This window comes from Cryptotermes secundus, unplaced genomic scaffold (genome assembly GCF_002891405.2).
Source record: "Cryptotermes secundus unplaced genomic scaffold, Csec_1.0 scaffold1030, whole genome shotgun sequence".
In the NCBI taxonomy this organism is placed as follows: domain Eukaryota; kingdom Metazoa; phylum Arthropoda; class Insecta; order Blattodea; family Kalotermitidae; genus Cryptotermes; species Cryptotermes secundus.
This window is the reverse complement of record NW_019741310.1, coordinates 1-11,578: the sequence shown is the minus strand read 5'-3', so window position 1 is coordinate 11,578 and position 11,578 is coordinate 1. Positions and strand designations below refer to the sequence as shown.

General features: G+C 36.1%; 1 protein-coding gene across 1 annotated transcript; it reads left to right on the top strand.

Moving 5' to 3' along the window:
• The first annotated feature begins 4,416 nt into the window (after positions 1 to 4,416).
• Positions 4,417 to 9,924, top strand: LOC111872727 (mitochondrial import inner membrane translocase subunit Tim22). The gene is made up of 4 exons (XM_023866886.2): positions 4,417 to 4,988; positions 6,158 to 6,345; positions 7,906 to 7,978; positions 9,490 to 9,924. Exons 1-4 carry the CDS (start codon positions 4,775 to 4,777, stop codon positions 9,567 to 9,569), a joined length of 555 nt encoding a protein of 184 aa, XP_023722654.1. The 5' UTR covers positions 4,417 to 4,774; the 3' UTR covers positions 9,570 to 9,924.
• Positions 9,925 to 11,578: the final 1,654 nt, after the last annotated feature.

Sequence of the window (11,578 nt, the reverse complement as noted above, 5' to 3'; positions counted from 1 at the left end):
TCTTGGCTTTGTCCATCATCTAGTATCTGAATGAACACATTCCAGAAATTGGATCTGTTTCCGGTCCTCGGGTGAGAGGGTGGGGAGGCACTTAGTTGGCTGTGTTGGGAAGAGCTAATGTCAACCTCTGGACAAGGTCTATTTTTCTTTAGCCATCTATGAGAGGATGGAAAAAGATTCAGGTTGCAAAATGTGTTCTTTCAGGATAGTAAATGATGGACAAAGTCCAGAAACTGAGTTATCCTCATTGCAACATATCATTGTCAGAACCCTTTAGAATTGATTCAAGTGTTTCATGTTATATAAAGTTTGTCCATACACCGTGTCTATGAGACAGTGATCATCACATATTACAGTGGACTTCACGAATACACATACAGGTAAAATCTTGCATGGGGTTGGGTTGATGTTGAGATAGAGTGCACTGCAGATATTCACATTATCCTAGTGTGAAATTGAAGGTCATTATAATCTCACAGAGTTGCTTGCTCACTGAGTCAGTTTCTGTTTCCAAAACTTTTGTTGGCCTGTCGAATATATAGTTTAAATTGACATTCAGACTTTTGTGTTGTTAAGTAAAGGAATGGGCTAAACTTTATACACTGCAGTTAGTGTGTAACATTCTTTCTTGTGTATGGAGTACAGAGAACTTGACAGCAGAGCACTAAACCGAGCAGTCTTGCTGTATTCAAGCTCTTTGTATTGTATTATGCAGTTTGTTGGTTGTTATAAAAGGGCAGGACTTATGAATGCTGAAATATATGTACAAGTTGTTTGGTTGGACATTAGATCTGAGATGTCTGAAAATGACAGGCCTAATTATAAATGGGCAAATGTTATTTAAATGAAACTTAACACATGACATCAATTCAGTCACAGCACTCCAGACATGGAGATCAGCTTACCCCCCGAACTCTCTTCTGGTTGCAAAACTGCTGTACATCTCAAAGCCATAGCTCAGGTCTCACTGAACCTACTGTAACAAGGGAATCAATGAGTGTGTGGTCATTTTTATAGTGATCATAGTGTCTTTAAGTGTCTGATCATTTAATAGTGTCTAGATTATCTCAAGGAGTACATCGTACTCTCAATTAGCTGTGCTAATGAGAGGAACATGAACAGTCCAAAATTACATTATTTTCATCTTGTGCATAATGTATTATGAACAGTTCACTGCATTGGAGCAATAAGTAGTGATAACTATTAAGTACAGTAATAGCATAGTGTAGTGTAAGGTGGGAAATGAAGTTATGGTCTTTACTTACCCCTCCAACTCACCATATGGCCCTACAACAAATCACAGACTGTGAAGACTGTCATAAAATAGAGCAGCAAACAGTATTTGTGTGTATGACTTTGCATGGTTTTACAAACCTTTAATAAACTCAACATTAAAATTTAAAGATGGAGAGTGTGTGTACATGAATGATTTGGACATTCAGTAATACATACATGGACATTTGGGTCTGTATTATACCTTGAAAGTTATTCAGCAAGTGAAAATTTTCACCCTTGAATAAATAATAATGGTCACAAGTTTAATGTAATATATATTTTGATCATATTTGAAAGTTTAAAAAGTGATCTTTACAGTCGTTCCTTTTCTCTGCTGGACAGAACAGGAGCCATTTTTAAATTCTACACTGTTGTAACATAACAATACAAGTGTACCTTTCATTGTTATTGCTGTATGCAAGAATTAACAATAATATTTTGAAGAATAGCAAATATCAGTGTATGATAGGTGCTGGTGATAAAGTTTAAAGAAAAGGGTGCTAATGATATGGTGCAGTTGCAGTTGAGTTTGTTATATGTTATGATACTGACATATGAATTTATAGTCTGTTCTGAAATGTTGGATTGAGTGAGGATGGTCATATTAATTTGTTTTTTTGCGTACTCTTGATACCTAAATGTACATGTCCACTGTTTTATGCTTCTTATACTTTTTGAATGTGTGTGTCAAAATGTTACTTCAAACTTCATACAGCCATGGTTAATTGTTTTATTATTGAATACAGCCATATCAGATTTTTGCTTGATAATTACTATATTTGGAAATGTTTTTCTAGTTTGCAATGGAAGCCTTGTATGCCAGTTTGCACTTGAAATACTTGAGATTGAATTTTGTGTCTTTTGAGTAGAGTGAGTAAAGTGTGAAAATATAGGCAAAAAATATTTCATTATATTTAATAATATTGGTCACTAGCATTTACAGCTGGTTAGTTACCTGTTGATCATATTTACAGAGTTGGTTTGTTATCCTTGCAGTATTATGCTTCCATATCAAAGAGAGACTAGTGCACCACTGTTGATATTGTGTAACAAGATGGTTTAATGCTGTGAAGAGGCAACATGCAAACATATTTTTATTACCTTTCATATTGGTTACTGATTCCTTTATTTTAAATTGTGTGAATAACTGAAATATTTTGAGTTGGTTGGCAACAAATATTAGCTATGTACCCACCTTCATGCCGTTTTAATATGGCCTATTTAAAATTTTATTTTATGTTATGTGTATTTATGTTCCCAAGGGACATTAGTCAAATATGAATTCTTTAATAGCTTGTGCTTGTGTTTGTGCTAGTTTTTACTTCAGTTGTAAATATATTCAGTGCAGTTAAAGAGTTTACATTCAATGAATAGGAGAAATAATAATGCACAAAGCCAAAGATTCAAGCACAAGAGCAATTTTATTTATTCCCTCTGCAGTGGTTCATCATTTATTGAAAAAAAAATTGTCCAGTCAGTTATTGTAGCTTAATTTGTCTGTTCAGAACCATGAAAGATAAAGTAAGAATGTGACATTGTGGCAGTTACATGTTGAAGTAAATCTGACTGTGAAGCTGGTGTCCTGCTTTTGCCTTTAACCTACTGCATACATTCTAGTCACCTCTCTGGGAACCAATCAGGCGAGTTGCTTGAAAACAAGGTCTCTTTTATTCAGAAAAATCATTTAGCTACCAAAGAAAAAATGTGGCAGGTTTGATTTATGCATTCTTTACATGAAATTAAGGCATAATAGGTAGGTTGTGTTCATTTGTCCAGATGAATATTGCATATCCAAAACTGTTGAACAGATTAAATGAAATTGTTACAGGCATGCTATATGAGAAGCTGTAGGATGTATTTCATTTTTGTCTGTAAGTTCAGTATAGTGCTACATTATATGTACACTGAAGTTTATAAATGTCAAAAAAAGCTCATAGTATAAAAAATGGTACACATAAACACATCAGCCCCACTAAGTTTTGTAACTTTTATTTGAAATACCTTTTAGTATGGTGTGCACTTGTGTGTGCAATAATAAAGAACTCTATGCTTCAGTGCAGTATCTATATATCAGAATTCATGTGACTTACTCTGCATTGTTTGAACTCTTTAGTCACTTCTGTCAACAGTTGATTTATATCTATAATAGATATATAGATCAAGGAGGTATTCAGTATTGCAAACACGTTTGAAAATTCCATGTATTTAAAATTAAATTCTCACTCTGAGCTTTGTGCGCGAAGTGCATAAATGGACGTAATATGTGTCCATCTACATATTCTCTTCAAAACTACTGAATGCATTTAGATTTAATTTGATATTGTGCATGAGATAAAATTAACAATTGCCCTATGTGTAAATGTTAACAGGTGTTTAATTTACAAATAATGTCTTTGTGCTCCATATTAGGTGGGTCCCTTGTCATCACAGCATGATACATCCTCAGGTTGCAGATGGAGGAGACTGCCTTCAGATGTGGCAGGTAGCTGCAGTTGTGGGCATCCAAAAATGGGTGGTCCTCCAGCTTGGGGTTTGGGTGTGGGGCTAACAGTTTTTCAACTTAAAAATAAGCTTGTTATGAAATGTCACAAAGGGCCTTGAACCAGGACAGATTCTTTGGATAAATGACCTAAGCTAAAGAAATGGACATGAGATTTGGTACATAGAATGTAAGGCATCTGTATAGGCAGGTTAGTTCATGACAGTTGTGAAAGAAATATACATTTTTAAGTTAGGTTTAGTGGAAGTACAGGAGGCGAAATGAGACAGGTGGCAACAGACAAGCAGGTGAATATACATTTTTATGAAAGGGAAATGATAATCATGAATCAGGTATAGGTTTTTAACAGGTGTTAGGATAATAAGCTTTTCCACATCAAAAAAAAAATCATGCTGTTGAAAGTATAATGTTCATTGTAACATGCATAATTTACTAGGGCATGACCTGATGGACAGACTCGCAGTTGAACTGACCATATTTTGATACACACGAGATGGCATTCAAGTATACTTGATCTCAATTGTTCTAGGGAGGAGATTGTGATATTGACCCACGTCGGGTGGTGGTGAAAGTTAGTTAGGGACGGACAGCGAGTGAATAAACAACACAAGTTTTATATAGAGAGGTTTAATCGTAAGAAAGTAAACGTGGTAGGGGTTGAAGGGCAGTGTCCTGTTGAAATCTGAAATGGGCTCGCTATGTTAGCATACCTTAGCGATCGCGCAATCGTCACTGGCGGCCCTCATTTTGTAGCAACAGACATGCATAAAAACCATAAGAATATAGATGGCAGCGTTGTCATCGTTAATGCTTACGTGACATGGCAGCTACGTTGTGCAGCAATGAGTTGCAAAGGGATACGAATCGATGTACATGATCAGATCGAATTGTGTTTGGACACGGCAGTTCACGTTATATTTCACTTGATAACATTGTTGAGAAGTTGATTTCAAGTACAGTTTTCGGTATAAATGTGATCAATGTGATATTGGTTTCAAAATGGACAAGGAGGAAGGCGATAGAAGGGTTTTCTTTACGAATGAGGAATGGGATAGGTTAGCACTGTATCTAATAGGAAACAATACACGATACAGAGAAAATGTAGTAATACCTAGAATAATTGGTCCTGTTAAAATAAAGACAAGGGAAGAAAAAATGGTTGAAGCTGCATTTGAAAGCTGTGCCTTTAAAACACTCATGAGCTGTGTTGCAGGTAAGTTGATAATAAGTGTGACTCTTGTTCCCATTTCGAGACTTCCAGTTTTGCACCTTTGCTAAATTCTGCCTGAAGATGTTGACTGTAGTATACGCCGAATCGATTGATTGATTGATTGATTGATTTCGTCACTGTAGATCATTGTACATGATACAGGACAAGTCAAGTTAATTCTGAATATTAACAATTTAATATATGAGTTGTAGTATCTCCATCATATGACGCGATCAAACCCCGAAAGAAAAAGTTAACATTGGAAACAGGCCACAGAAAACTGAAAGATGAAACTAAAGTAACCGAGTCCGGCTTCTTCAAAATTTGGTCTGTTGAAGGACTGTAAGATTATGTTCTAATATGAAAAGAAAAATGTGCAAACTTAGACTTGTCTGTAAATAGCGAACTTGTGAAAACAGCTTGCAGAAGGGACAGTAACTTGTCCCTATACCATGAAGACAGATCAAAAGTACAAAGCAGTGTGACATGCTTAGAACATGGAAAGCCAACACTTTTTGCAGATGACACTACTAGTCTTATAACAGGAAATAGTATAGACAGTGTCCAGAGTAAAGTAGAGGAAACAGTAAAAAAACTTTCAGAATGGTTTGAAAGGAAGAGATTAATCATTAATAAAGAGAAGACAATAGCAATATCCTTTTACCAGCTTCAAAATGTACATTTTCAATGCTCTCCAATAAAGTTTCATGATACATGATACATGATCCCCTGCCAGTCCTCATTCCATCAAATCTCCATAGGCATTACCACCAGTAAAGGTACAATAGGACATATGGAGGATTTAAGACCACAGAAACTGTTTTCAAGACTAATTGTACTGTCATATTATTATCTCTGTATTACTATATTGTTGTTGTTGTTATTATTATTATTATTATTATTATTATCATCATCATCATCATTTATTATAATTTGGCATACTATTTCTGTATTATTATATTCTTATTACTATTTAGTATTAGTATTAATATTAATCTTTGACTTGTCCCATATCATGTATAATGATTCATGGATGAAATAAAATTGAATTGAATTGAATTTTAACTTTTGAATATTAGCTGATTTCAAAGGAAACGGGTATGAAATGATAAGAAGGGGCAGCTTTAAGAAATCTGAAAAGTGCTGGTGTTAATTGGGTGTGTTTTTTTCAGGTTATGGTTTGGGAGCTGCCATTGGTCTGTTTTCAGCCAGTGTCAACCCAACTGTCCCAATTGGAGATGCAAAGCAACCATCAGCAAGGGAAGTTCTAAGAGAGATGAAGGGAAGTATGATTAGCTATGCAAAGAATTTTGCAATGATTGGTGCTGTATTCTCAGCAGTGGAGTGCTCTATTGAATCGGTTAGTTCTTATGTCGGTTTCTCTTATTTGATTCTTGTTCAGTTTGAATGCTGAATAATAACATTCATATAATATAACGAATTTGAAAAACATTTTAACCAGTGCACCTGTATGATGCATATAGTATGTGACTGCTTAATTGACATCCCAGTAATTCCTTTGCATATTTATATTGAAGAAAGTACCATACAATTAACGTGTTTACTATGGGTCTGCTGGCTTTATCATTTAACCACATTTTTTTCTTCTGATTTTGCACCACTCATTGCTCTTCATGCCCCTGTACTATTAATACATTTTAGTTGTTGACTGAGTGGAAGAGTAGTGGGGGTACCATGCTGCACAGTGTAATATATTAGCTTTGCCTGGTGTTTCATCACATGCCGTACCTCCTAGTGCAGTATAGTTGTAGTAATTTCAGAAGTAAGTATTCAAAAATGTGTACAATTTAGTGAATATACAGTACTTTCTTTAATACTTATTTGCACTTTAATGGAACTGTATGGGAAAGAAGCACTAATTAAACATTTTTCTGAAAATACTACAAGTAGTAATTATTGATAATAAAAGTTAACAAACATAATTAATAATTCAACTTTTTTCTGTTTCACATGCTCCAATCATTTCTCATAATGTGAAAAGAAAAGCCTGGCCCCTTGTGTCTTAACCACATTTTCGAAGTTCACTGTGTTTGCATTATAAATGTTTTGTATAAAGACGCAAGGTTACTTTAAGGGTCAGTTATAAGGCAAAAAGATGTATCTAATTCTCCAGTGAATATTGTGTCTCGCATTAAAAACTATTCAAATAAATATAACGTGTGTTAATGAGACCTATATGAAAGCCTCAGATGTCATGAAAGGATCTATATCATACATATTGCACCTTTTACAGTGACAATCTAGAGAGCATGATAGAGTTTGACTCGAGCATGATTTTGGGTCTGACATATTTTAGTACAGAAGCACTGTTAGCAAATTTCATCAAAGTTAGTTAAGTGATTTGCAAAATGAACTGTGTACACTGTGCTACACAGACACATAACTTCACTATACACTCATTTTCTATTCTTTGCAAAAAGTAAGCATATAAATGTGCTGTGGGCCAGTAATTATTCCATATGTGTGGTCTAGTGGTCAGAGTTCCTGGCTACAGATCCAGAGGTCCCGCATTTGGTTCCCAACGCTACCAGATTTTCTGAGAAATAGTGGTTCTGGAATGGGGTCCACTCAGCCTCATGAGGATAATTGAGGTGCTATTTCAAGCAAATAGCAGCTCTGGTCTATAAAACCAAGATTAATAGCCATGGGGATCTCTTGCGCTGATCACGCAACACCCTCTATCTGTAAAAGTTGGCACTAACTTTGCTGACAAGTGCAGTTGCTTGGTTGGTATAGTTCACTTGTGAACTGTGGGCCACAGAATTTCTTTCATTTTATGTCATAAAATTTACATTATATGCTACATGTGCAACAAGTGGTCGTCATGCAGTAATCAGATCTTCAATGTCTGTTTGAAATTGTACAGCTCATTTCTCATTATTATGCTTATATGTTTCAGTATCGAGGGAAGTCAGATTGGCGTAATGGAACCTATGCCGGGGGTATTACTGGAGGTATTATAGGATTAAGAGGTAATCAGATTGATGGTAAAGTTAGAGGTAAAGTTGTCCCTGGGCTTAATAAATTAAGCACCACACCATGAAGACACATGAGGCATTGGAGGTACAGCTCCATCACTCATGACCTCGGCACTCCTTGTAGGTGGAGGTGAGTAATCAGCTACACATCTCTGCTGCTTTACTTCTGGGGAAATAATCCTCCAGTACCCATTGTATAGGAGGCTGTGTGATCCCCAGAACCAGTCTGGATGTTATGGAGAAGAGTCTCTTGCCACTGGCAGGAATCTAATCCTACTGTCATGGACCATGTAGCGTAGTTGCTATACCAACTGATTTATCCCACGCATGAATATTTGTTTTAGTTTTCATATATTGTGTTATGTATTGGACTGGCTTCTGCGCAGAGATATTAAATGCAAGTAAAATCTGGTAGGTTGTACTCCATGGTTGAGGAGTCTTCTGGGACATAGAGGCAAGTCAGTGCTAATATTACACATATTACACATAGGTTTTAGCCCTTGGAGTATGAAGTGTGTTTGTGTACACACATGTACATGTACACATTTGTGTGTCTGCATATTTTGTCTAAAACATCTTCGAGGGTATGTCACTTCAGGTAAACAGCCTTACAGAAGAAAAGTCCTGTGTGCTATATGAGGTCTGCAATATGACAGTTTTGGTTCCATTGTATACTGAAACCAGAATATAGTAACTATAAAATGACAATGTAATGACTTACATCATTGTGTGATGATTGATTTTCATCAGTTCTTTCAAGAAAGTACCAGAATTTTACCTTCATAGGCCACAACTGCTTCCTTCCAAATCCATTCCACTTGATCATCCATTTGTCATCTAACCATCAGATCCTATATGGCCTTCATACTGAAAGGATAATTAAGTAATCTACCAAAAAAGAAACTATATTATTCACAAGGAAATGATCCGTAATATGCCCCGTCAATTGCTTTGCATGGGTGCAGGGACATGCCACATATCATGTTGCGGAGAGATACTTTTACTCTGTCTTCAAGTTGCTGTGTCTATGCTCTCATTTTGAATTTTATACATACTTCAGTGTCTTTCAGAGTTTACAGACAACTTATTGATATGTTGTTCCATACACAATAATGCAGTTAATTAAATATGTAGTGAATTGTTGTTTTCTTCATTTAAAAGGAAAAATAATTGCATATGAATTATCAGATGAAATACAGTAATATCCTAGAACGTAACTGATGAGCATATCTATCTGAATAAGGAGCCCTGTTGGAATATATTTACTTATACATACAGGAGGCATGGAACTGAGGAAGATGGAATGATGATGTATTCAGTGGTATTTCTAAAATGTGAATCACATACTTGAATTTCCAAATGATTTCAGATATATAGTAAGGACAAGCTTAATGTAAGCAGTTCATCCCAAATGGTTGAGGCTTCCACTACCTTTCATGGAGAAGTATCACAGAATTGGCAAACTGCTTACACTTGGTTTACATATATTTTTGTTTGTGTTACAGCTGGTATCAAGGCTGGGATATTTGGAGCTGCAGGGTTTGCAGCATTCTCAACTCTTATAGACTATTACATGCATTTATAATGTTATCGTCATATTGAATTGAACAGTAGCAAATAATGCACATAATGTTTGTTGTACAGTGTGTCAAAGTTTTAATGACTAAAATTTTTGATGTGATTAACATCAAAATCATGAAGTGCAGGTGGCCACATTTAAAAGCATTTAGGATGTGTAAAGTACTATGGTGAAGAAATTTTGTGAAGGTACTGTTACTATCTTCCACATATTGGACCCTGTTTCATTTATTATATGTATGTAATCAGGAGATCTGAGAGTCCCAAAAAATATAGAGTGATTACCAGTATAAAATTAACTCTCAATAAATGGAAACTATTTCACTAGTAAACTCCAATTAAACATAAATTTAAGAAAAATATTATTCATCAGTATTTATTGTCTGAAGAATGGAAATCCTTTCATATGAAAGTTTATTCTCAGGAATTACTCAGAGTAAGAGTGTAGTAAGTTAAAAGGGTTCTGCCCCTTCAAATATAGCAAGATTTCATTTAAAATTTATATGCACACACAGCAGATCATACAATGCAGATTCAATTGGACGAGTCAAAATAAATGTGAACAATGATTTCTGAAGGTGGGAAACTTGATTATACATGATCTGCCAAATAAAATGCAATAATGTACGAAAAATAACTGCTGACGTTTAGAATGATGGTTTATCTTCCGCATACATACTTAACAATTGTATTTCATTTATTCAGCATATGTAACAGTGTAAATATTTAACTCCCGTGGCATCCCAGTTAAGTTCGTCTAGTGTGGATTCACCAGATACACCACTATCAAGAGACATAACCCTTGCATTGGACAAGGGTTTACTCTGTGTGTGTGTTTGTGTAATGTGAGGAAAAGCAGTTCATAAAGAGTATATGTAAATTGAATGCTGTGTTGCAAACTGCCTATCTGTGTAGTCACCAGTGTACTGCAAGAGAATCCAGTAATTGTGCTCTGTTGCCACAGTCTCTTAGGTGACATTGCATGCATCTCTTAGTACATAGTGCACAAATGCAAGGCAGTCCATACTTGTGGTAGCCCTTAACGTAAATCCTCTTTAACTGACAGCAATGTACAGTATTGTTTTAAATGGAAGGGACAAAGGCTTGATGCTGAAGGCCAGGACCACTGCTTATTATTTTCCATTAGAGTAATGTTTTTGTGTACTATGGTTCATCCAATTTGTCCGAGGCAGCCAATGCAACAGCATAGACTTATCAGGTGTCTGCCAGAAGTGGCACAATGTACATCCCCTGATCCTTTATTTCCTTCATTTTATAAAGAAAATTTATTTTGATGCCTTGTTCATTGCGTGACATTAATTTAGAAGATTGTTATGCAACAGCGTAAGTAAAAAAAGGTGCTTTAAGAATTATGACACCAATGAGTTTCCATAACTGTAGGAAATGTTATTGTTAATTGGGACATTTTTTATAAAGTTAGTATATTTATAAATGTCTTTGCCCACTCAAACACTGGGACCATGGGTCAGATCCCACTCAAGACATGGATGTCTGCGTTTATTCTGTGTTTTCCTGTGTTGGTAATGGCCTTGTGTCGGGCTTATCCCCCATCCAAGGAGTCCTACCAACTGTATAAGAATAAGAAACTGAAGTGAAACAAAGCATTTCATGGATGCCCTATGTGCTAAATGGGAGCAACTGGAATAGATAGAATATATTTGTAAGAGGGGTTAGAACAGTGCTATTTCCCTTCATTAGGGGCAACAATTCGGCTTTGCTCCAGCCGTGGTCAAAGGAGCACAATTCTTGGAACAACTGGAAAGGAAAAGATCAAGATCGTCGATAAAATTATTTGGACAATATCCTGGTAGACCGGCAAGCTACAGTGAAAATGGAGTTTAACATACTGTAACATGTTGCGCAACGGAGAACCCCTCCCCACCCAGCAGCAACGTGGCAACTCAGGCCAGAGGCGCGTAGCGGTAACGTAACGCTCCCTCCCCCCCCCGCCGCTCGAGACGTCACCGCGCGTTGCATAGCTACCAGGATGCGGGG